Source organism: Netta rufina, assembly GCF_964035555.1.
Source record: "Netta rufina genome assembly, chromosome: 1".
Lineage (NCBI taxonomy): Eukaryota > Metazoa > Chordata > Aves > Anseriformes > Anatidae > Netta > Netta rufina.
In genome coordinates, this window is record NC_140123.1 from 135,020,302 (window position 1) to 135,047,304 (window position 27,003).

Here is a 27,003-nt window from a genome sequence, read left to right on the forward strand (position 1 = left end):
TTGTTTGTATGTCTGTATATATGTAAACATCTACTAAACTCCCATATGAACAGTAGAGAAAAAAAAAAAGAGGGAGAGAGATAAACAAACATGATTGATACACATTTTGCCTCAATTCTTTGTTATGCGTTTTGAAATTGACTATTTTACACTGGATGTAGTCTATGTAATTTAGCTCATCCTATTGTAAAGATGCAAGGGCCAGCTTGCTGGAAGTCCTTTCTGAATTTGGCAGCTGGAGTTTAAAATAAGTGGGTGGAATCTGTTATCGTAGGCTAGACTATTATGTCCACATATATACAGAATTAATTTGTTCTAAAATGACAAGCATGAGGCATTTCAGCAGAAAGTCCTGTTCTGTCCCCTATGAGATATCTAGGAAATCATGAAATTTTTTATCTAGATGAAGGTGGGAAGTAAAAGATCTTTCCTGACCTGTACCTCCATTCTTTAGCTTCACTCTGAACACATTAACTATGGAATGAGAATAACAAACCAGACTCAGCTGGTGTAAACTAACCCAGCTACATTGCCTTCCCTTAGACTATGCCAATTCACATCTGTTGAAGCATGATTCCTTAATGTTGATTCATGTTTTCTCTTTTATCTTTATTTTAGCTTCATACAATATCAGCACGTTTGTCTTTGCTTTCTTTGATGAGCAAATGTGGGTAGCATATAATAAGAAGTTACTGATGTATTTATTATTAATAGGGCCATAAAGTCCCTTTGAACATTTGAAAAAAGATGGCTTGTAGGTGTGGAGTTGGGTAACACATTTTGAGAAGAGTAAGAACCATTTGTTTCTAGAGGTATCTTACAAACTAAAGCTTCCATTTTTGTTTCCCTTTTACTCAGTGAATTTTTCTTCCTTTTAATCTTTCAATTCCCTCCCTCTGACACTGCAGTCTTTTCTTTCTTCCACTTAGAAATATGAAGAAATGGGCAGGTCAAAGTTGAGATCATTTGTGGGGCTTAGTCACATTGTAAGTCCCAGCACAGCCCTTTCATCTCTTATGAACACAGATCGGGTATTGTGTGAAGTTCTTGAACTGTAAGTGACTTTAAATTCACTCTGGTGGACAAGGGTGAGAAGAAGTCATTTAACTTTTAATAGACTTTCAAGGACGAATGAGCAGCTGGTTGAGATGGAATATGAAATGACCCTTACCACTTCCCCAAACTCAGAATTCAATCTTTTGAGGTTTTAAATAAGGTGGTTAACTTTTTCCGCCCCCAGTTTCCATTCCTCTGTGTTTTCTCAGTTTAGATAGAAAGGGGTGTGTGTGTGAAAAAGACTGAAAAGAGGCTTTTCTGACTCTTGCTGTACTGAAAATTGTGAAAGGAAGTGGTCCCTTCTGATATTTTCTGACAGATTTCCAGAATGGAAACAATTGTTTCTGCTTTATATGACTGATATCAAATGGAATACAAAGAGGCTTGTGTAAATAAGTGTAGCTCGTCTGAAATCGGTAAGAACATGACAAGGCACCGCAGCTGAGGACCTGGGCCTAGTCCTTTTGTCCTGTTTGTACTTGTAAGGAGACTTTACTTGGTATCCTATGCACTACAGTTCTCCCTATTTTTGCATGCCTGGCTTGACAAATTGGGTTTGAGGGGATTTTGACAGCAACTCTTAGCCAAGTCAGATTTTTCTTTGATCCAACAGTCTGTCTTAAGTTTTTGAGGTAAAATATCAGTTTATATATCCGTTTTATATCAGTTTCTGGCTCCCCAGATTGCAAAACACAAAGTGATTTATTTTCAGGATACATATGCATCTCTCTCTTGTTTCTCTTAGTGTCAGACTTGAAAAGACAGATACTATCCGTTGCATTAAGTCTTGTCGACCAAATGATGTCAACTGTGTGTTGGATCCAGTCCACACAATTTCCCACACCGTCATTTCACTACCCACGTTCAGAGAATTTACAAGACCTGAAGGTAAGTGGTTTCTTTCTTGTTCCATGTAATAGACTACAACATATAAAACCTCCACCGGAAATCCTTGCCTAAAGCCAGACTAGCTACCGGTGCAGTAAAGTGTTTGCACAGTTCAAAATTACAGTGTGCTATTCCTTTAATTAAAACCTTCAATATCTAGAGTTTTAATTTTATGGGGAAAAAAAAAAAGTCTGAGCTCTAACTCATACAGCTTCCCAGTATAAGGACATACATGTAGGAAAGACTTGGTCTAAATTCCCCTTTACATTTACTCACATAATATCAGTGTGCCCCGTGATTTCTCTCTTCCCTCTTTTGCACATTTTGCTGTAGGAAGTAGGTATTCTTTATATTTCTCTCATCTGTTTATGGTCTGTTGCATGCTATTGGCAAGTGACTTGTTCCAATTGTATCTCCTTTATCTCCATGTAGGCCATAGATCACAAAATAGAATATGTATTTATACATCTAGTACTCTGATTTGCTGACTTTTGACCTATGAAAAAATAGTGTTACTTTTAAAAATATAAAATAAAAGAAGGGAAATTCCTATAAAATAAAGGAAGGGAAGGACTGGCCAGAAAGCTTTTAGGCATCCTAGTGAGCAGCTGCTCAGTTGTACAAAGGGAGTTTACCAACCCAACATGGTGCACTTTGATGGACATATTTGCATATTTCTTCAGCTTCTTCAGCCTCTGCGGTCTCTGTGAGCCTTCAAGTCCTGCAATTTCAGAAGGACCACACTCACTTTGCTTAGTTCACATATAAATTTACAGATTGAGAGACAATTTTTGCTACTTGGCATTTGTATTCACTTTCTGGTGCCTTCTTTGGGGATTGCCTACATATCCAGAGGTGGGATGACTGCCTTCACCTCAGCTTCTCTAATGCAACGTATTTCATGATGAAGGTACAGGGAGAGAAGAAGGGGAGGGAGGGTGGGAAGATTAGTTTGGAAAAGTTTTTAAAGATCTTAAATCCCTGTTTCTGATCCACCCAGAGTCTCAGCTTTGCTTCCTGAGGAAGCTGTTCTAAATGAGAGCCAAAGCTGACTCTTCATTTTTCTATCAGTCACTCTCAACCCCTTCCAGGCTGAAGAAGTAGGGCAAGAGACATCACAGTTGTTGTTCATATAGGAACAATTTAACCACCAATAGCATGGATGAATAGAGCTGCTGTATATTGCAGCAGGCTTGTTTCAGGCCTTAGCTGGCCCTACATCACAGAGAATGGAGGAATGCCCCATAGCCACTTTTACTCCCATACACACCCTGTCAGCTTTACCAGGTGTACTGGCAGCAGAGCTAAGGATTTGGCCCAGGATGCTTACCAAACAGTTCCCTCATTAGTCCATTGTGGTTTAATAAAACAAGACGAGGCTTAGTAATCTGAGAGTAATACCAGAGCCCAAAGTTGTTCTTTAATTCAGTGCATGGCCTTGGGTGAATTCTTACAGCTCCATGGTTTAGTTTCATCATCTGTAGAGCAAGGATAATAATATTAATAATAATACTTACCTCCTTCACAAGAAGCTTGAAAACTAACCTAAATCCCTCCTCCAACACTGAAAAGGACTCTACAATTTGTAACGTCAATACTTTGTGCAACTGCCTAAGGGAATCAGAGTTCAGGGGTCTATCTGTTTCGTCCCCCTCCACTCCCTACCCTGTGGATACTTAGTGTTGTCATTTCTATGTACATGCTAGAAGTCTGACTGATTTCTGAGTGTTGTTTCTGGACTGCAAAGTAGCAGTGTTTTGGCTTCAGGGCTTCTTAGATGCTGCAGGAGGAGAAAATAAATCTATCTGAATGTTCTCTTCCTGCAAAAGTTCTTTCTTTTCTGTTCTAAAAGATAAACTCTCCAAGGGAAAGGCAAGGGAATATTTGTCCTCCACTGCCTTTGTGGACAAGTCATTCTGGGTCAAATGATTTTTTTTTTTCCAGTGATATTTTCACTACTTCTCAGTACATTCTGTGATACCTTTTATTTGCAGAGATTATTTTTCTTCGTGCTATCACACCTACATATCCAGCTAACCAGGCAGATATCATATTTGACATAACAGAAGGAAATTTAAGAGATTCCTTTGATATCATCAAGCGTTACATGGATGGTATGACAGTGGGTGAGTAGACTGTTTTCTGCTTACAGTACACTTTCTTGTCTCAATAGTATTATAGAACAAGGTCAAAGATTTTGATTTTCAAAGCCTGTATTGATTGACACCTTGATTTTCAAGCCTGTATTGATTTAAAATTCTCCCTCTCCAGTCCAATATGCCTAATTTGAATTTACATCACCTTTTTTTTTTTTTTTTATTTTTTTTAATTCAAAACACCAGAGGCCAAACTTTAATTTGAGAAGTACTTTGACTTTTTTTTTCAGAATTAATTTTTATTACCAATGCAAATGGCTTAGCTTTAAAATTATGGTGTTTGTCCATTACAATCAAACCAAATATAAAATATGTAGTGTGTCAACAAAGACACTGTAAATTTAATTAACGGTTCTTTCATGTTTAAACAGCACGGCATCAATTTTTTGGATAATAATTAAATCTTTATAGCAGGACTAATTTACTGAATCTGTTCCCTGTTTTGATATTAAATGACAGCCTTGTTCAGTTTTAAATAAATATCTTTCTGTTGAGGATAAAATGGATCTGTCACACACTGTGGTTTAGAAGAAACTTAAAAAGGAGTTTTACCTGTGTATGTGGGTCATGCGCTAGACCTGCATCTCATCACATAGGAGGGAAGGTCTGCAACACAACCTGGGGTCATACCTTCTGGTAGGTTTCTTTCAGAGCAAGGCTCTTTGGCAGGATATAATGCATACTGTGTGAAGCAGCATGTATCTAGTATCTAGTATATTATGTATCTAGTAGCATGTATCTCACGTATCTAGTATATTACACGTGTGCATACAGAAATGTATTTACAGTGTTTACCGTAGCTTGGCTCTCACTCTGGGACCCAACATACCCATGAGTAGCTGGCAAATGATGTGAAGATCACAGAGCAGGAGCAGGTCCCAGCTGCTCTGCCCCATGTGAATCACTAGTGCAGGGGCAGGGGAATATTCTGTGATTCTCATGCTCAGAGAATGAATATGCCGGGTCTGGCTTATTGTAAAGTATTATTTGATTGCTCTTTATTCATGTTTCTTTATGAAAATAAAGGACCGCAGTTGCCAGTGAAGGCTTGTGCTTCGTGACATGAATGTGCACGTTCTGCTCAGGTTTATACATGTGTTTTTGGGCTTCCTAGCAAGATTTGTCTGGATGGAAAGAAAAATCGTTGCTGTGCTTTAGTTTTGTGAAGAAGCCATATTTAGTGCGATCTGAAGGTGGCACTGTTGCATTTTAGAAGCGTGATTGTATAGTGTCAGCTGTGCAAAGCTTTTATGAACTGTAGATAAAAATCGTAAGTCATTAGGTTTATATTTCTTTCTTTATCAAACAGAAGTATACGTGTGAATGCTGAGAAAGAGGGAGAGTCTGTTAAAGCAGGATGATAAGATTACAAATTTCAGGTATTGGGTTGATTCTTTAAAAGAGTATAAATGTTATCAGATCCCACAGTAGTTAGAGTAGCTTGCTTTTCATGCTGTGTGCTTCGTTCTGTCTAAAATAAGAAAGAAGGATGTGTTTCAAAATTTGACTGGCCAAGGCATTTGCCTGGGGGAAACGTTTCCATTCTGAATAATAGGACTGCCTGTCAATGGTATTTTACTTTGTAAACTAGATATATACCTCACAGTGTTAGGAGAGAAAGGATATTCTTTTGTACCAGGCTGAAAGGATATGATATATGGCTAAGTACATTCCCATCTCTGTAAAGGAATTGGGCAATGGTTTCTTCACCTCAGTTCCCCCATGTGCAACATGGAGATGATAAAACATGCCTACTACTGTCTTAATTAATTCTTGTATGTAAGAGTTTTAATTAATTCCTTTATGTAAAAGTACCTTGAGATTAATGGATGGAAGTTGCAAAGTAAACTGCCTGCAGCAGAAATGGAAAAGGAAAAACAAAACAAAAACCCAACTGATATTACTTGGAGGGGCAAGGGATCAGGACAGCATGTTGTATGTGTGAAATTAGGATTGCAAATAATTCTTCCAGCAGCAGTTCTGCTGCTCCCATCATAATATCGTTTTTCTTTTTGTTAATAATCAGAATGTTAGGTGTTCCCATAAAAATGCTGGGAAATTTTCAAGACAAATAAGTAAGATGGGATCCTAGTCCACAGAATTCACAAAGTGAGTCCCTTTTATAAAGAAAAGGGAAGGGCTTGTATAAGGATGGAATGAGAGGAAGGACGTAGGTGATATCAGAAAGATTTATTGGTTGTACCATTAAATTTTAAGAACATAAGAACTGTGGGGATGTAACATAAGAACTCTAGCAGAGAAAATGTCCAGCTAGCCCAGTAACCAGTGTCCAACATGGGCCAGTAATGGACAGGTATAGTGGAATCGTTCTCCAAAGATAATGGTCCAACTGCTGTAATCATCAGTTTATATGTTTCTGGGAGTACACATCTGGACTGCCTAATGACACATTATGGATATATTCCTCTTGAATCTGTTCAGTCTCTTTTTAAGACTTTTTTTTTTTTTTTTTTTTTTTTTTGCTGCTGATAATAAAACATAGATGCATGGGTAAAAATACTAATAAGCATGTTTAATATTCTGTTGTAATATTTCAGGAGAAAAGGCCAGTGTAACAAAGCTATTTTATCTGCTAATGGAAATTAAATCACCATTAGGTGACCCTTCTCTACAAGAGTAAACACAGAAAGCCTCTACAGGAGTGTGTTTTTTTTTTGAAGAAAAGACATCAACTAGCTCAGAGAGAGATGAAATACATAAGAGCATATGGAAAAAGCAGGCAAATATGTACTAGTCTTACTGAAAGAGCTGAGTATAATAAACTCTGACTTGATTTTAGAACAGAGGAAACCAACAAAGGGATTCAAAGAAAGGAGGGAACACTGGTAAGAGGGGGAGAAAAGACAGATAAAACAACTATGAAGATGTTCTTACAGAAGTCTTTCATTTTTAGAATGTTTTTGCTAGTTTATCACAAACAAGGAGAGAGATGACTGCTTAAGAAGGAACTGCACCTAGGCTGTGCTTATGTGAATGGAAAAGAACAAGGTGCTCTCAAAAGTGTAACATAAAAAATGTGAAAAGGTGCAGCAGATTTCTTTTGGCAATGGTTTAGAGAAGAGGAAGAGCTGTTAAAGACGGAGTTTCTGAAGGAAAGTGAGAACTTAGGCATTGATAGAGAATCGTGGAGTGAAGAGAGTCAGCTCATCAATTTTAGCTCTTATACCATTAAGCTGACACTGAGACATCAGGGAGAAGATGTTAGAGAAATTGAGAAGTATGTAGGGTTGGATGGAGAATGTCTGTCAGCCTGGTTTGTGACTTTTTGGTGGTGTTGAGGAGATGGGAGCTGAGGTCATACAAAAAGATGAGGATGTTTAGGAGCAGGTTGTGAGGAAGGAAAAAGAACACTAGCAATGGAGGGAAGAGCTGCCCCAGGGGAGGGTTAGAAAAAGAAAGAACAAGGTCTCCCAAAGGAGACATAGAAAGAATAGCCACTGAGGTACGAGCAGAAAGAGGCAAGGACAGTACTGCAAAATCTAAGAAAGAAAATACATCAAATGGGAATCAATGACCATCAGTATCAGATATGGAGGAGCCAGAAGAAGTAAGCAAAGACTACAAAAAAGTGACAGTGCCACCCTACAGAAAGAGTCTTACAATGGAACAGAAGGAACAAAAGCCAGCCTGCTGGAATGGCAGTGTGTAGACTTCATGCAAGCTGAAAAAATAAAAGAACTGAGCAAACAGCTGCCTCCGATATTTCTACCCAACTGTATTAAAGATACTGAACTCCATGCTTCCATTGTTCAAAACGTTGCGTAAACTCTCTGTTGCCTGGTGTGGTTACAGGCCAAGATGGCACTGAATACAATAGATACAACGTAAGGTTAACAACTGCACATCACTTATTAGCATGGGCAAGAGAAAAACAGAAGTGCAGACCTATTCATTTTTTTTAAAGCTTTTATAGACTTTTCACTGCATTCCTCCTTTAACCAGCTGTCAGTGAAAAATGAAGAATGCATTTTCGACCTGCACAAAAATGTCCTATTAATGCCTAAGGTATTATCAAGTACTATAAAACATTTTCCCCCTCAGCTACACATTCATTTCCTTGGGTGACTGTAATACCACCTTGTAGTCTGGTAGGCTTCAGGAAGGTTTTAAAATTTCTTAATACAGCTAAAAGTAGTGCTGATAGATTGAAATCTTCCCCATCACATTTGATACTAACTTAAGTATATATTCTTCTTGCCTATGAAGCAGAATGATACTATTCTTAGCAAAAACACCCAGAGCCAGTACAATTAGAAAATTTCAGTTGTACCTGTAGAGGTTCTCAGGGGTGTTGTGCTAGTGCTTGAATACGTTGGTATCCAGTTACTTATAATTTTACAGATATGCAATACTGCTCTCCATTGCTCTTGTTATATACAGGCATTCATATTTTTCAAATCATTCTGTTGCAGCAGGTGCAACTCATGCATTGTGTTAATGATTTAGTTTTTCATCTTTCAAACAGATCTAGGATTTGTGTTGTGCCCTATACATATAAAACTTACTGTTTGCTTAAAGTTATCATTTGAGGAAATTGAATTTATCATAGTGCCTATCATTTAAATGCTTCTTCTGCCACTCAGAAAGCAAAGAAAACTGAAATCATTGCAAGTGGCAATGATTTCAGTTACAGTTGCAAGGATTCCACTGCTAACTCTGTCCTGTCTTCCTAGGCTCTTTTCCATGCATATTAATTCATGATGTTACTGTTGAACCATTACAGAAAGTGTCTGAACTGCTGTTATTGCAACAACGGATTTATTAGTAGTCTTATTTTTACTGTGGTACCATGATCATTTAGTATAGTCCAGAGGCTGGACAGAGACTTTAAAAAATGAGCAGAAGGTAAACCAAAACAGATGGCAAAAGAAACTGTGCTTGTAGGATCCGATACTGGTTGTGGGTGGGAGAAGGAAACTGAAGTCTTATTTGACTTTTAGGCAAACCTGCCCTTAGCACAGGGATAGTTCCGTAACTCACAAGCAATCTGGCCATTCCCAGAAACAGCAAAGTCTTTTCAGAGTCTGCCACACACGTTTGTGTGGCCTGATGTTAAATTCAGAGTCTCTGGGTTGCAAAAGATGTGTTCTAAACTTAGTCAGTGGGCCCACTCTGCAGTGCTGGGCAAGTACCTTCACACTTCTCTCTACTTCTCCTGTATGCTGTTTCTCTAGGCTCTTTACCTGTGGGCCAGAAGCTGACTGGCTCATACTGTGTGTACAGCATTTAGCATAATGAGGTCCTCAGACTGATCTGGGCTTTCTTACGCGGCAGCAATGCTGAAAGTAGCAGTTCACCTACAGTTGCTTTTCTGTGATAAAATGGAGCCTGGCTAAAGGCAGAGCAGGGGTGCCCAGGAGAGCTTCACTGTTTGCAGGGGCAAGGATTTCAGCACATACGTTATCTCCCCTTGTGGATACTCTTACTATAAAGTAAGCAACAATAGCCACCTTTTGTCTGACTATGATGTCATTAGCATGAAATGACAATGGTGTCTGGCAATACAAAACCAATGCTGTACAGTCATTCACAGCAAGAACATAGAGCAGTGGCATAATTCAGCAGGTTTTTAGACAGGCTCTTGCAGCCTTACATTAAAAAAGACACAGTCCCTTTCAGTACCTTTGTTCTGGTTTCAGCCAGGCTTGTCCTCTTCACAAGAGGAGCCCCTCAGTGAAGAATATCTTTTGATTTTTTTTTCTATGCCAGGTTGCCCTGTTGAAATTAGTAGCTACGCATTTGCGACTAGGGTGCCCAGAAGCCATTTGGTAATGGGAAACCTAGATTTATTGCCTGAACCTGCCCTTTTGGGATGCTGCTGACTGCACTGTGCTGTAGTCAAATCTCTCAACACTCTCCTCCCTTCCAGAAAAAAATGTCAGGCTGAAGAGCTCTTCTGGAGGCAATCCAGGAGGTGAATTTTCATTTTGCATCTGAGAAACACTGAAGGTGCTTTTCTGGTGAGAATGAGTCTCATGCTTGAGCAAGATAGCCTTCCAAGTGCCAGAGTTCTCTCTATCACATTACAAGTATCTGATTAATCACATTTTCTTCCCTGATCAATATTCATTTCACCCCTTGGGTGGGAAGATGTAACTATTACAAAAACATTCATCCACACCATGTTCGGTTACAGTTTCCATAAAGCCAGCAGACAAATAAATCATACTGCAACTCTGAGTAAATTTTGTGAGCTGTATCATGAAGTCAGGAGTCAGAGACCTGTTTTTCTGAGGAACTTGAAGTATGAAATATGTGTGACTCAATCAGCTGCTTCTGTGGCTGCTCCTGAGTTTGTGTGTTGATAGCAGGCATCTCATTCCTGCAGTAGTGCCTACGCCCAATAGAAGCTGGAGACAGAAGATAAGAAATTTGAAATATATTGTAAATCTTTCCCTGTATGATGCAGAGATGCATGGCTCACTTAAAAAGAACGCCTTTATTTCTACAGGGGTCAAATGTGGTGAAACGATCCCTTATTTCAGCCTTATTTTGAGAATTTAGTTAGGGATTAACACACATTAAGATTCAGAAAGCTTCCTGCAGCAGAAATTCTGCAAACAACACCAGCAGAGCTGTCACCTCTAGGTGATGACTGAGCAGCTATCTAAAGGCTTTCATGTCAAATCCTCAGGATTAGGTACTTTTTCTTCCTTGGTAAATTAAATCACAGAACCATATTATGCTGGGTGCCGTAATGTGGCTCTTTGCCAAGGAATGCTTAGGGTTACAGTAATTAATTGCCCAGGTGTCATGGATATGCTGTATCAAAGGTTGGCTGAAACTGAGTAATGTGGTAGTGGGACAAGGTAGGGTAAACTCAGCCACCCTCCCTAAATGGAGGAACTGTATGTTTGTTAAGCACTCAGGTATTACTGTGATGGGCACTAAACCCTGCATAAATAAGATTGTGGAAACAAAGTATCAGAAAGCTGACATATGTGATTTTGAATGTTTTGCACATTTGGCATGGAAGATTTTCCACCTGTTTTTGTAATACATAAGATTCTTATACTATGCAAAGCACGTTGCATTCTCAGAGGTGGAATAGGAAGGATTAAAATATCTATGGTGGAAACTATTTTTTAATGAGACTACTTCAAGTACAGTTATTGCATTTTAGGCATGAGTGATTTCGCAGCATTGTCAACATTAAAACCCATTGCGAGGTTTGGCTGGAAGGCAAGCCAGAGATCTGAAAGCACTTCAAGTTTGCCAAACCAAGATAAGAGCACATCTCTCTGAAGTTATTTGGTATCCTTAATAAAGATCATAGTATTTGTAAACTAGCCAAACCTCAGTAAAATCAAAGGTTGTTTTTAATTCTTTCATAACACCAAGGCTCCCTATGATCCAACATGACAGATAATAGCTTTGAAAATATTTACCATTTGTTTCTGGCCAAAAATGTATTAATACCATGAGGCCTCTTTATTGGCTTTTTATTTGATGCATTTCAGCCATCAAAGCTTTCTAGAGAAGCTCAAGTGTTAATGAAATTCAACTTTTTTGGGTGGTTGAAGGATAGCATTTATAATAAATTGAACCCTAAATTTCTAATCTGTTGAGTAAGGCTAATCAAAAAGATCCTGTTTCCTTAGGTACCTGCTGAAACGTAACTCCTGTGATGTAGTTTCCTTTTTCATTTTCCTTTCTTCAGAGGTGGAACGAAAGGCTGAAAAAGAAGCAGATTTAAACAGTTTTAGCTACATTAAATGACGACCTGTACTCTAGGTGAAAAGTTCAGAGATCATGAGTACCTGGACACAATTATACACACAATTATTATATTTAGGCACAATTATTTGAGCAGACTTTAAATGAGAAATTTGTGTTTACATGTTTTATAAATGATTAGTGTGATCAATAGATACTATGAACATGTTAGATATGTGAGCAATAGGCATCGCTTGTGGTCACAAGCACAAGCTCTCATAGTTACACTGCTCTCTTTTTCTGAAGGGTGTCTTGCCCTACATCTGATCCTCCTTTACGCCTCTTGGAAAAGGATATGGTATAACTCTGAGCTCTGCTGTTAAGTAGCAGTTGTTGAATTGATTTGTGAACATAGACATTTTGCTGGAACTGAAGATAACATGCCAATACAGTCAACATTGCACCAACTGGACATAAGTCGTTAGGAGTCCTGTTTATGCCATTGGTGCAATATTCACTGTTGTGGTACCTAAATTGCCATTGCCTTTCTGTTCCATAATAGGGAGTGTTGGAGTTGTATTATGTGATCTGGAGTTCTGTTGATGCTCAAAAGGAAAAATCTTCTTTCCACATCTGAAAAAACAAACAAACAAACAAACAAACAAAAAACCAAACACAACAAACACTTCAGCATTTTCCCTGTTGTCTGCATTAGAGCTTGTATAGCAATCTTCTGTTTTATTTTTCAGGGTGGAGGATATAGCAGGACCACTATTTTTTGATCACCTTAAACCATTTAACTACTTAAACCATTTAACCACTTGAACCATGAAATTGCCACGAGTGTCATATGACTTATGTATGTGTAATTGTATGTGTCCAAACTAACTTTTAAAGCATTTTATAAACACTTGTTTGCTCAACAGTTGAAAATTAGTCCATTTTCTTATGAAACTGAATAAAGATCTGGAACGTTAATGTTTGAAAAGCATGTTTTTCAAAATCTTGGCTCCAGATACTTCAGCAAAGATTTGTATAGCTTCACTCCTGTGAAGCAGTTCTGCATCAGCATGGAAACCTTGTTAACATCCAACTCTAAATCTAATTCTCTAAATCTATGATTTTATGAAATGCTCACAATCGAACTTGAATGAAGGTCTAACTCACAATGCTATGAGGGCTATACACTTCAAAGCAAGAGGAAATCTTTTTCAGTACTTGTATTTTGATTAATGAGTTTTCTGAATCCTTTAACCATATTTATGTTTGTCAGGTGTGGCAGTTCCAGGATTAATGATATCTTCAGAGCTATTTTTCTGTATATGGTTTGATGCCTGCAGTGATGATTACCAAGAAGTATTTCATTTTCCAAAGAACAGCCACTTATTAATAAAGCAGATTATATCTGAAACTACAGAGCACCACATAGCAGGAGTCTACATTGTTATTGTCACAAATAATTGAGAGAAATATAGATAGCTTTCACACAAAAAAAAAAAAAAAAAAAAAAAAGATAAAAAATAAAAAGGACTGTTAAGCATTTGAAAGATGGAGGAATCTAAGGTGTGCATTAACTATCTGAAGTCAGCAGACATCTGGTGGTCTGGGAAATACCTGCAATTTGACAGCTAGATTGTGCCTTTAGGCACAGTCATGAACTAGAGAGGAGTGGAGGAACATACTGCCTGTGAGACTGTCTGTAGAGGCACAGCCTCCTGCTGTGAAGGGCAATGAGAAGGGCTTCTAAAAGTACATCAGCAACAAAAAGAAGATTAGGAAAAATGGGGGCCACCTGCTGAATGGGGCAGAAGATCTGGTGACAGAGGACATGGAGAAAGCTAAGTATTCAGTGCCTTCTTTGCCTTATTCTTTAATTATAAGACTCACTTTTAGGAGTCCCAGGACCCTCAGAACAATTGGAAGGTCTGAATCAAGAAAAACTCACCATTTTTGAAGGAGGATTAGGTTAGGGAACATTCATACTAACTGGACATACACAAGCCCATGTGAGTTGATGGGCTGCAGCTACTAGTGCTGAAGGAACTGATGGCATTGTGAAGCCACTCTCAGTTATCTTTGAAAGACTTTGGTAATCAAGGGAAATTCCTGAAGACTGAAAGAGAGCAAATGTCACTCTTTCTCTTCTGTAAGAGAAGGGCAAGAGGAAGGTCCACAGGTCAGTCACCTTAATCCCCGGGAAGAGGGTGGACAAGTCCAACTGGAAAACATTTCCAAACGTATTAAGGACAAGAAGGTGATTGGAAGAAGTCTGCAAGGGTTTATGAAGGGCAAATCATGCCTAACAACCTGCTGTCTTTGAAGAGATTACTGGATTAATGCATGAGAGGAAAAGAGTACATGTTGCTTATCTTGACTTTAGTGAGGCTTTCAACTCTTGTCTCCTTTAACAATCTCATAGGCAACCTGAGGTAGTGTGGACTAGATAAGCAATGAGGTGGTTTGAAAGACAGCTGCACCACCAGGCTTGAAAGGTTGTGTTCAGCAGCACAAAGTCCAGCTGGTAGCCAGTTACCAGTGGTGTATCTGAGGGGTCAGTAACTGGGGCCAATACTGTTTAACATCTTCATTAATCAATTGGATAGTGGGACAAGAGTGCTCCTTAAGAGGTCTGAAGAGGACACAAAACTATGAGGAGTGGCTGATAAGCCACAGGGTTGGATTGCCATGCAGAGGGACCTTGTCAGGCTGTGGAAATGGGCTGACAGAAATCTCATGAAGTTCAGCAAAGGGAAGTGCAAAGTCCTGCCTCTGGGCTGGAATAACCCCATGCATCAGTACGTGCTGGAGGCTGACCAGATGGAAAGCTCTGTGAGAAAGACCTGTGTGTCCTGGTGGACACCGAGTTGATCATGAGCCAAAGGCAGCCAATGGCTTCCTGGGATGCATTAGGATCCTGTTGTCAGCAGGTTGAAGGAGGTAATCCTTCCCCTCCGCTCTGTTAAGGCACGTCTGGAGTGCTGTGTCCTGTTCTGGGCTTTCTGGTGCAAGGAAGACATGGACATATTGGAGAGAGTCCAAGAGAAGGAAGGTGCTAAAGAGGATTAAGGCACTGGAGCATCTGCCATATGAGGAAAGGCTGAGAGCTGGAATGGAACTGTCTGGCTCATAGAGAATCTGATTGATGTGATGGGAGGCAATAAAGAAGATAGATCCAGACTCTTTTCAGTGGTGTTGGTTGAAATGGCAAGAGTTAAAGGGCACAAACTGAAATACAACAAATTCCACTTAAACATAAGGTAAAAGTTGTTTGTTTGTTTGTTTGTTTTTTTAATTATTATTTATTAATTTATTTATTACTGTGAAGGTGGTTGAACACTGGAACAGGTTGCACAGAGTTTTGGAGTCTCCGTACTTGGAAGTATTCAAAAACTGACTGGATACATCCATATACATCCCATGCTATAGGTGAATGTGCTTTGAGCAAAGGCTTGTACTAGAAAATCTTCAGAGGTGCCTTCCATTCTCAATTACTCTTTGATTCTGATAGTGGTGATGTTGAAACCATGACATGACTGGATTGCTATGAAATAAAATGTTTTGCAGTTTTTACCAAATGCAGTAAGACATTCCCTAATGTGCAATGTTTAAAACATTATATTTTCAAGGATTGGATACGTAAACGAATTATCCAACAGATAATTCACTTGCTTCTCCCCTGGCATAGTATAGGTCAGTAAGTACTGTAGTAACTATGTTGACAAGTAATTTAAACACTGAAAATCGTTACTTTGGCATAGCCTTTTGGAATAAAGAGATGCTTCTAGGAAAGGAAATTAATTATACCTTAACTTATGCAGATCCCCAAAGATTTTGACAGAAAAAACAGACAAACAAACAAAAAAAAACACTGGATAATATAGCCTAAACTATATATTTTCTGTTTGTGACCAGGCTGTCAATTGGTTTTCAACTTTATTAATGAAGTTTATGTATTTGTAATGAATATTGAATAAGAAATAACTTTTTTTTTTTTCCTTACAGATCTCAACATGACTTCTTTGAAATTAAGTCTATAGAGCCAAAAAGCAATTTGGCTGTATAGTTTCGGCTTCACACTATAGATATGTATTTACATGTTGTAGACTGATATAGTCTGGTATTCAAGCCTAACCTGCAACTCACTGTCTATGGTTTGATCCAAGGAAGCATTTATTTATGGCTGGACTGTTTTTTTCTTGCTCATTTCTGGAATGATCCTATCAACACTGCCTTTTAAAATAGCCACTGCAATGTTCATTTCTCTAGCCCTAAACTTCCTAATTGCCTGAACATCTCTTTTGGAACTATGACTAGGGTCATACGCGGATGCATCTGAGATGTTACTCTTAATTTCAAAAATCTTGGACAGCAGTATAAAGCAAGAGGCCTTGAGGAGAAAAGCAAATTTAAAATTATAGTTTAGGATCTTGCATTAACATGAGGAGATCAGTGTTCTTGTATTGCTTAAGGGAAACTCATAAGTGTGCTTTTCCCCTACAAGAAATTGTTCATTGCACATTAATGCTAATTTGAAGATGTTTGGGACAAGTTTCCTTTAATAGCATTGCAATGGCTTTAAGTTCCAGGAGGCTGAGATAACCTTTCTGCTTCACTCCTGCAACATCCACAAGGGCTTAAATAAGTTTTCTAGCATTGAGAGAGAGCCTATGTATTTAATCTCATACACCTGTGGCTTGACACAGGCTAGCAGCCTATTTAAAGGCTACTTTTGTGATTTCAAAAGATCCATTCCTTAGAAAAGGGTAGTTACTGTTGTGTTGTGGCAGCTAGGGCCGTTCATTTCTGACAAGCCTGTACAAAGGACCAGAGGGGTTTTTGTGAAGAAAAGGAGTTAGAGATCTAGAAATAGCCAAAAGTAGCACTTCAGAACACAGGCTGAGATAATTTGGAAGTTCTTATAAAGCCCAATAAGTAAGCTGAGTTTCAGCTGAGGTTAGGCTCCGGCTTGACAGCTCTCATTTCCCGTATTCTCTCTATTGTACTTGAGTTTTTCCAAATTAGTCATTTAATGTTCCAAGTGTCCATTTCAATCACATGGGAAATAGGTAGAGGAAAAATGGTAAGATGTTTTATGCATCATTGAAAACTCTCTCTTGTAGGTGTCACTAGCAGCTCATCCCAAATGTTCGATCAGAAAAGTGATAGCACTAACTCTCACCATATAATAGCATATTTTCTTGAAGAATCTTACTGTATTTTTTTCAAAGAGGACACGTTGTGATGGACTTCAGCTTTCACTTACAATCACATCTGTAGACTCATAACCTGAGGATTAGGAAATATAGGAGAAAAAATAATTTGCTTGTGCTCTTTAGCATTTTACACAGGATTTTATTTATCTCACAGATAATCTCTGAGTTTCTCTGAGTGAGAAACGAGTGTATTGCTACCAAAACATCACACATTCTGCATGAGAAAGCTATACATTTTTCTGTCCTAGTATGTGTTCCTACCTCTCACCTGTTAAGCCTCATACCCTGCTCAGCTTTTCAGTCATGCTCTCCTGCCTGTCTTGCTGGCTTATGCTTGACTAGAAATTTCTGGGGATCTCAGAGCTAGGGAGCCAGTGAAACAGGCCGTGCAGCAGGGACAAAGAAACGTCATCACACATAAGAATTACCAAGAGGATCCTATGAGATTCTTTAGCTTTCCCCAGTCCTCAGACCCTTTGCCATCTATGACTATTTTACAATGCAGATGATATTAACATTCTTATGGAACAATATTCCACACAATAATTCACATCATATTTCATATACTAAATTGCACTTAATTCTAACTAACGCAAAAAATAAATATATTTTTAATATGGTCAGTAAGTAGTTCCACTTTCAGTAGAATGAATGAAGACTAACTCTTGATTGTTGTGTCATTTTCTGCTTTCTGGAATTTAATTTTAATAATGTATGGACAGGTTGCAAATGCACATACACAAATACTAGCTGTGAGTGGTTATTTTGAAGGAAAAGTGAACAATGAGATATGCTCAGACTTGCTTGTCTGCCTTTGGTATTTCAAATATACATCCCATCCTTTTTATTTTAGATAACTCTTTACACTTTGTTTCTCTTTAAATAGATCTCAAAAAAAAAAAAAAAAGTGTTTTGTTCCATTTAGGGTTGGATTAGTATGTTCACTGTAGAATAATGATTCAGAAAAGTGAATTGTTCTTTTTTTCACTAGTTCATGCTCCCTCAGTAATTCCCCACAATCCATATAAAGTTTAGTCAGTTTGTGGTCAGTTTTTAGCTGACCACAAATCATAGAAGTAAGCAATGTAAATACATATATATAGTTATATATATTTAATATATATTTTATTTATATTTATGTATTTATATTATAGATTGTTTTGCTACTATTTTATTTTAATATATATATAAAATAAATCTTTATAGATATTTACATTTATATATATATATATATTAGCAAATTTTCCTGAATAAATCATTTATTTCCAGAAAAATTGGCTAAATTAGTAGTTGCCTATAATGTCAAGTGTGAAGTCTTGTTTTAATGAAAATGAAAATGAGGTAATGTTGTTGGGTTCAACCAACAGTAAAAAGCTGCATTTCTTTGTTAAGTTGCCACCTGAGAAGAATCACAGAAAGGAGGCTGTATGCTTGTTATGAGCACAAAGAGGAAAAAAAAACACAAAACAAACAAACAAACAAAAAAAGTAGTTTTGTCACTGTCCTTTGGCATGTGATGACCAGAACAAAACAATGTAGCCGTTACCCTGTGTATGAGGAAAAGCATGGGAAGGTGGTAAAAGGAAAAGAGGTCTTGTGCTTGTTACTTAATACAAAGCTTGCAATGTGGTTGAGGGGATTGATCACATTTTTGATAACTGTGTTTATGTACATTCCTGAGCATAGCCCACGGGTTATTTGGAAGAACAGCTTTTGATTTGGCAGTAGTTTTGGTTGTTTATACATACACAGATACATATGCCTGCATATGCATATGCAGATAAGGCAAGAGGTTTACTTCAGCACATCCCCTCTTCCAGCAGTCATCACGTACAGCTGCCCAGTAATCAGCTGTCCCTAGTGCCTCTCCCTCCAGCTTCTGATCCTTTGCTCCCCCCCCACTAACACTTCTGTGCTTGACTTTTTGAGTGTCCTTAAAAGTTTATCTGAGATTTTCTTTTTGAGGAGCAGCACTTTTAAAGGGCTGCAACTTCTTTCTGTACTCTGTTCTATGCTACAGTTTCAAACATTTGAATAGAATCACAAATTTTTCCCCAATGGAAAATCTTTCAGTCTTCACCTCTGGAACAGAAAACATACCATGATGCATTCTCTCCTAAAACAGTTTTTCTAGGGGCAATGTGAAAATAAGCTTCATGCTTGCTGCTTCTGCTTTGCTTTCTGGCAAAGTATGGAGATCCCTGCTAGAGGAACTTTCTCTGGAGAAAATGCAAATGCAGTGTTCTGCAAGTGGTGTAAGGAACACGATGATCCAGATTCAGTGCATGTGTAATTTCTACGGATTTTGTGGTTAGCAGTGAAAAAAAAAATCTAAAACAAAGTATTTTAAGGAGTGTTGCAAGTGCTCTTCTGGCATGTTGGGCAGTGAGCTTAGCACAGAAATCAGAATCCGGAGTCTGGATTTCTGGAAACCAGACACTAATCCATGATACTGCAGGGACTTGTCATCCCGAATGGGTTAATGTGCTAACAAAACAGAAGTGCTTCTCCTGAGTTCAAAATGGAGCTTATTAGCAAATTGGCTGTATAATGTAAAAATACAAGCAGAAACCAGACACAGAGGTGAATTGCCTGAGGGTGCCACATATTTCAAAGCAGAGAAATGTAATGATATCTTAAAGGGGTATGGACAAGCCAAAGAATACCTGTGGCATCTGATTACAATAATAGAAATTCTGCTGAAAAGCTTAGGAAGATTAACAATATTAACCTTGCTGTCTTATTTTTCCTGTATACTTTGATAAACAGAGCCTCAGTAATCCAGTGATGGTGTCTCTAAGATACTGGTTATTGTCGTTATTTTCACTCGAAAAAAAATATTACTTATTATTTAGGTTAGTGTCTTCACTATATATGATGCTTTACAAGAAGAATACCTTCATTAAAAGTGACATGCTTTTACCTTAGACAAAGTTGAAATGCAACATGAAGGAAGACGAAACAGAGTAAGAGAACAGCTAAATGTGTTAATTACAGAGCTTTAGAAGTTCTGGGCCATGGTCAGACAATCACTACAGAAATAACTGTGACATCCAAAAACATACTGCAATTCAAGCTGAGGTTGTTGCTCAAACAGGTCAGCAGATGGAAAGGATTGGTGTAGATCCTATTTCCAATACAGGCAAAGTGAGCAAGAAAAAGAGTTATTGTTGTTTTCTAAACGGAGAAGGTCAGCAAGCCATGAAAATACCCAAACAGATTTGGTATGGGTAATAACATCTCTGCTCAGCTAACAAAAAAGCAAAACAAATAAGCTGGAGCTGATGGAAAATAATCTGCCTGGCCTGTGGCATTTTGGCTTTTCTGTAGGCTGAGTCTGTGTTTGGGTCACAGATTTTGAACAGAAGAGGATAAACAGCAACAGCAGCACATCAGACTTGACTGTAACAGCACTCTCTTAAGTATACCTATAGACAGACACTCAAGATTTATGACACATGGGATTCAGCAGCAGTGAGAATCTGCTTTGACTTTTGTCATTGAGCCATAGAGACATTAGCAGCGACATCCCATGATAGTTTGGTCTGTAAAAGCACAATGGTGTACTAGTAGTATATGTATACGTTATACGTAGCTCAGGAGGTGCATGCGAATGTAGTGACCACCTATGTTAGCTTTGAGAACTTTGCAATACCATTGGCTGCATTGAATAACACACCTGAACCTTCAACATTCCCATGTAATCAGAGCCATTTTGTTCATTTATTAGCAGTTATTTACCCAGTTTTATATATAATCTTTTTCTTCTATAGGCAAAGGTTACTTTTTTTTGGTGTGTGCAAAACACCGATCTAGTTGAAAACTGATTGTGTTAAAAAAGTGTGGGTGAACTTGCTTAAATAAATTCACTCTGTTTACCAACTGTAGAGTCTGCAGCTTTGCTCCCAGAGAACACCAGCTGATCTTGATGCTTGAGAGCACCCTGTTTTCAGGTCACTTAATGAGTATCACCATTCTACATGTCTGGCATTCTACAGAGAATAACTCATAGGATAGCGTGCACTGCTACAGTAATCCAGGACCATATCCCAGTCTGCGGGTATCCCCATGTAACCTCTAACTGGCTCCATCTGGCTACTTTGCTTTCAGATTGGTAAAAAAAAAGACTGAACAGTCCCGTATCAGTCAGCCTTTCCTAGCAGGAGAGATTCTTCAGTCCCTTAATCATCTTTGTGACCCTATGTTGTACTCTCTCCAGTAGCTCAATGTCTGTCCTGTACTGGGGAGCCCAGGCCTGGTCACAGCCTCATCTATGTGGCCTTAGCAATGCTGGATAGATGGGATCAATTCCCTTGACCTGCTGGCAGTGGTTTGCTTAATGCAGCCCAGGATACCATTGGCCTTCTTTGCAGCAAGGGCACGTTGCTGGCTCATGTTCAACTTGATGTCTACCAGGACCTCCATGTCTTTCCCTGCCTGGCTGTGTTCCAGCTGGTCGGCTGCCAGCACGTACTAGTGCCTGGGGCTGTTCCTCCCAGGGGGCAGGATGTTGCTCTTCTTATTTAACTTCATGAGGTTCCTATTGGCTCAGTATTGACCCCTGGGGTACCCTGCTAGTTACAACTGGACTAGTCCAACTGGACTTTGGGCCACTGATCACCACCCTCTGGGCCTGCTCATTCAGTCAGTTTTCAGTCTACCTCACTGTCTGCTCATCCAGTCCATACTTCACGGCCTTTCTGTGAGGTTCCTTAGGAAGACAGCATCAAAAGCTTTACTGATGTCCAGGTTGACATTATATACTGCTCTTTCCTCATCTACCAGGCCAGTCATTTCATCATAGAAACTTATCAAGCTGGTCAAGCATTCAATCAAGCATAACTTCCCCTCGGTACTCCTGATAATTTTCTTTTCAGTACATTTAAAAGCTGTAACCTTCCTATTATTATAAAGTTATGTTTTTGTACTTAAAGTTCAGCTAAAAATGCTGAAGGAGCACAAATTGGGACCCAGCATTCATCTGACAAAAGACATAGTAGAACAGCATGTTTATGCAAATGTTGCTGTAACTGAAAAATCCACTTCACTTAAAAACATCCAGAATTATTATATGTGCCATCTTCAAATGGATCCTCTGTTAAACACTTTATAGATACTCACTGATTCATTCAGCAATACTTCATGTACTGGGCCTGAGTGAAACGTTTTAAAACTCCTATTTTTGTGAGAGAAGGCACAAGGCACTACTGGCCTTGTCTGGGTCTGGGCTAGTTATGCCTCCCTAGTACCTGACAACTGGCACAAGACATTAGAGAATCAGAGGCATTAGAGAATTACAGGTAGCATTAAAAGGCAGCAGCACATTACAGCAGGTGACCTTTAATGGCATTACTGAGACCTAGGACCATTGTAATAGGATCACTGGGAACTAAATAAATATGCAGCCAAGTTTCAGGCTCTGAGCAGCTTTGTTGCATGGCTTCCATTTATGTTTGTCCTTGAGTTTGGCTGAGAAAAAAAGCTCAGGTTTTACATTCTGGCATTCATCACCAAAAAATATAGAATTGGGAGCTCTTAATGAGTCAGTCTTGAAAAGGTGAAAATCATGTGTTCCTCCATATGCATTTGTCTCACAGAACATTTCAGGGTTTTCCTTCCTTCCTTCCTTCCTTCCTTCCTTCCTTCCTTCCTTCCTTCCTTCCTTCCTTCCTTCCTTCCTTCCTTCCTTCCTTCCTTCCTTCCTTCCTTCCTTCCTTCCTTCCTTCCTTCCTTCCTTCCTTCCTTCCTTCCTTCCTTCCTTCCTTCCTTTTCTGTGTGCCTGACATCATTTCTGAACATATCAGTAAAGGAAATTGCCGCACATTTAGAATAACAGCAGCTTTATATGCATGCTGTAGCACACACCCATCTGACTGCATCATCCTATTTATTTATTAGGAGAGAGGAAAGAATCCTTCTGGAATGGTGTTTTGAGATTCATTTCAGGACAATCTAGGACATTGGCACAACAAACTGCATAAATCAATATTGTGACAGTATTTTGTTTCTTTACACATTCCTTCAATTCATTGCTTCAATGTAGCCGTCTTAACATGCATTTGCTTCCTAGACCAGCAGTAAGCTTGATTTTGAAACTGCAGCAAAAAGTATTGGGTAAAAAAGCACTGCCCCATGAAACATAATTGTTAGACCTTCACAACAGAAATTCCTTTTTTTTTCTTCCTACTAGCAGGGTGCATCCAAATAAGAATGAGAAAGTTACTAAATGCTTTGAAGGCTATATCAATAGTGTATGGACAAATCCTGCACTGTATACCTGCTTACACTGTACCAGCCTGAGTAGAACTGCATCACATCAGAAAAAAAATATACAGTTTGTAATCCCCCTTCTAGACAGAGTAGAGCAAGAAAATGTAGAGCATTATAAAAAGATTGCTAAATGCAACCAGCAACCTGTGTCATCTGAGGCTTGGTGATTACTACATGAGACCATAACAGGGTGGGTTAAACAACTTGCCAGTACTGAGTGATTCCAATGCTGCATGTTTCTGTGGTTGTCAGTTAAAGCAGTGCCTGCTATAATGTGACGTATTGTTAGCAAAATGCTTTAAACGCTACCCTGAAGGGAGGGCAATTTAAGTGAGGCTTTTATTTTTCAATATATCATCTGCAAAGCCCAGTAGTTTTTATAAGGTTCAGGAGAGTGGCCAAGAAAACAAAAAACAATGTGTACATATAGAAGTATATATATGTGTGTATGTGTGTGTATGCATGTACATATAAATTGCAGGGGAAAAATGCTTAGAAAGTGTATGCATCGAATATGGCAAGCAAAGTGAATGTGATGAAAAGTTTGCAGTTTTACTGCATGCTGAAGATATTAGTTGGTATTTAAACAGGACAAACTGTAATGTCTTCACTGCCCTGGAAAAAGGACTTTCTTTTGTGTAGGTCTGAAGATTTAATGCTGTTCTTTTTAGCCACATTTGTCAAGAGCCCGAGGACTTATCGAAGTCCCTGTGGCCCAGACAGGCTTCTCCCATATCCTGCCCAGAGTTGAGGAGCCCCATTTCAGCTTCAGTTCCTGCTGGTCTTCAGCTTCATCACAGCCATGGGTCCTCTTGTCCTGAACTCGGACCCATGTTTTGACTCCCTGCCTTGACTTTGGCCCTGTGTAATCTCCATGAACTTGCCCGGTGATCTGGACTTTTGCTTGAAGCTGGTTGCCCCCTGGCCTGCCTTGCTGCCCAGCTGGGACAGTGGGACAAGTCCTGGCTGGAGAAGACCTCTCCTGTGGGCCCTGTGGAGCCCCCACCACTCCCAGCCCCAGTGGTCCCTCACCTGCTGCATGCCAGCACAGGGCCTCCTCCAGGTAAAACAACCTGAAGGACTGGAGCTCTGAAACATGCAGTTCACTTCTTACCACTTCCTTCCTTATTATCAGGCCCTGATGTTGCTGAGGAAGCAGCCACCATCCATATGCGGAATGATGCTGTGATACTCCCCCTTTCCTCATTAAACCGACCTGCTTTTCTTTCCAGTGTTTCCTGTGGAGTTTTGCACCAGCAATATGACACACTAACAATTTACAAATTAGTGTCATTTGCTGTTTATGTGGAGCATGTTGATTGTATTGTTCCGTTGTAATTACCATTACAACTGATTTCTACTTTTCCAAGTGGAATGAGGTTCACAACACAATACCAAAAATTGCATGGCGTTCCCAGATGTGGGTGTTGTTGTACTCCTCAGGATAATGTGGATGTTGGCTGAAGAAAGCTTACAGACTTTATTTCTTTGAATTAAGAATTAAAAAATAATTAAAAAAAAAAAGAATTTCCTGACAATAGCAACATTTTAGTGCTATTTCTAGATTTTTAGCAAGGTATTTTGATTCAAAAGTTATATCTAGTTTTATTTCACAAGCTTTCTTTCATGTTATTTACCGATCGAATAGATAAAGTAACATTCCTTCAGCTATACTGAAAATGAAAGGGAGTTTTTCTCTTGCTGAAGTGAAACAGGCTATAGCTCATCCAAAACTATTTGATTTTCTTATTAATGTCAGCAACCTCTTTCTATCCCAACAGGTGTTGTGCGCCAGGTACGGCCCATTGTTGGACCTTTCCATGCCATCCTGAAACTGGAGATGAACTACGTCATGGGCGGGGTGGTATCTCATCGTAATATTGTCAATGTTCACATCTTTGTCTCTGAGTACTGGTTCTGAGAGAGCTTTTAAAATCCCAGACAAGGAAGCTGCTCCAACTTAAGTCATTACCACAAACTATTACGTCATATACTTGTTTGTAAAACCCAATAGTGGTTCTTGTTTTATTTTTAAATATTTGTTTTATAGTTTAAGACAAATAGCAAGCTATTGTGTTGATTAAACATAGGGTGGGGCAAATTAAGTGAGCTGATTTAGTTGTGTGTATAAATAAGTAGTGTGTAAAAGTGTTCAACTGCCTAGAGAAATTTAAAACTTTTCTAAATGTTTAGGCAGATCTTAACTATTGCTCCTTGGCCTGATAAACAAAGCAACTAAGGATGTGGAACAAAATACATGTCAGAATTCACTGGGATGAATATATGGTATCTTTGGATGGAAGAAGTTTGGTAAGGGCTAGTTATTTCACCACAATGTGAGTTACCTTAAAGGAGTTAGATTGTCAGAAAGTGCTGAATATTCACTTTTGGGCTCCAGTAAGATAACTCTGAACAGGCACCCATAATTACTAATCATTTCTGAAAAGTTTAGCCTTGATATTTAAAAAGAGCCGTCCAGCTATGGCTACAAGAGGAAGTACAAAAAAAATAGAAATAGCAGGAGACTAACAACCTGTTGCACATATTAAAAAATTACTCATTTTTTGTACTTGTTATTTGTTTGTAAAATTATGTTTGATTCTAATTAAACAAATACCTCTCTTTGAAATTAGCCTGTTACTGAAACTCAAACCTGTATCTCCTGTCTATTGTAGAGGAAAGCTTGACACCTTTTTAAAATTGGTAATAAGATTAGCATGTTAAGCTATACACTTCCTATGCACCAAACCACGGCACGTGTAATAAGATAATGAAACTCTCACAAATAAGTGATTTTTTTTAATGTATTTTCTGAGCATCAAAGTAATACATCTTTTTAGTATAGAACAGAAAATAAATAGCTTTATGTTTCTGTTTTCTGTGTTTGTTAAGATACAAGAAAATAAAGCCAGATCAGAAGTATGCTATTCTGCTTAATAGAAAAAAAAAAAAAAAAAAAAAAGTATAATATACAAAAATATATATCCTATAAGCAAATGAATTATATGTGTATATTACGCATTCCCCACTCAAAATAGTTTGCTAGTTTGGTCATTAGTGGCACTAGGCATTTGCTTCTTTCCTTTATACAAAAGCCTCTGAAGCTAAAGGGAATCTTTCCATTGGCCTGAGTGATATTTGAGTTAGACTAAAGAAGACCATCCACTCTGATCCATTGCAAATAAAAGGACATAGCAACTTTACTGTATACATACAGACTTCTTCATGCAGTTCTCTGTGGCAGGGAAAATTCCTTGCCTTCAGCTTTCTTGTTCTATAAATTAAGATTTTATGGTAACACATTCTCATAACTAAATGTTAACTAAAAAATACCCTCTCTACAGTATTTGGTTCTCCACTTACCAAGCATCCTGAACCCATACATAGCCTGGTTTTTAGAATATCACAGAATCACAGAATCACAGAATTTCTAGGTTGGAAGAGACCTCAAGATCATCGAGTCCAACCTCTGCCCTAACACTAACAGTCCCCACTAAACCATATCCCTAAGCTCTACATCTAAACGTCTTTTAAAGACTTCCAGGGATGGTGGCTACACCACTTCCCTGGGCAGCCTGTTCCAATGTCTAACAACCCTTTCGGTAAAGAAGTTCTTCCTAACATCTAGCCTAAAACTCCCCTGGATCAACTTAAGCCCATTCCCCCTCGTCCTGTCACCAGGCACGTGGGAGAACAGACCAACCCCCACCTCGCTACAGCCTCCCTTGAGGTACCTATAGAGA

At 38.7% G+C, this 27,003-nt stretch overlaps 1 protein-coding gene across 1 annotated transcript in view; it reads left to right on the top strand.

Annotated features, from left to right (window-relative positions):
• The window catches only part of FBLN1 (fibulin 1), a gene marked incomplete at its 3' end in the record, with an annotated part of 87,206 nt that extends 62,025 nt beyond the window's left edge, over positions 1 to 25,181 (top strand). The window contains exons 15-17 of the mRNA XM_084306584.1: positions 1,802 to 1,944; positions 3,939 to 4,070; positions 25,042 to 25,181. Coding sequence (XP_084162710.1) covers positions 1,802 to 1,944; positions 3,939 to 4,070; positions 25,042 to 25,181 — 415 coding nt within the window. The remainder of the gene's footprint in view (positions 1 to 1,801; positions 1,945 to 3,938; positions 4,071 to 25,041) is intronic.
• Positions 25,182 to 27,003: the final 1,822 nt, after the last annotated feature.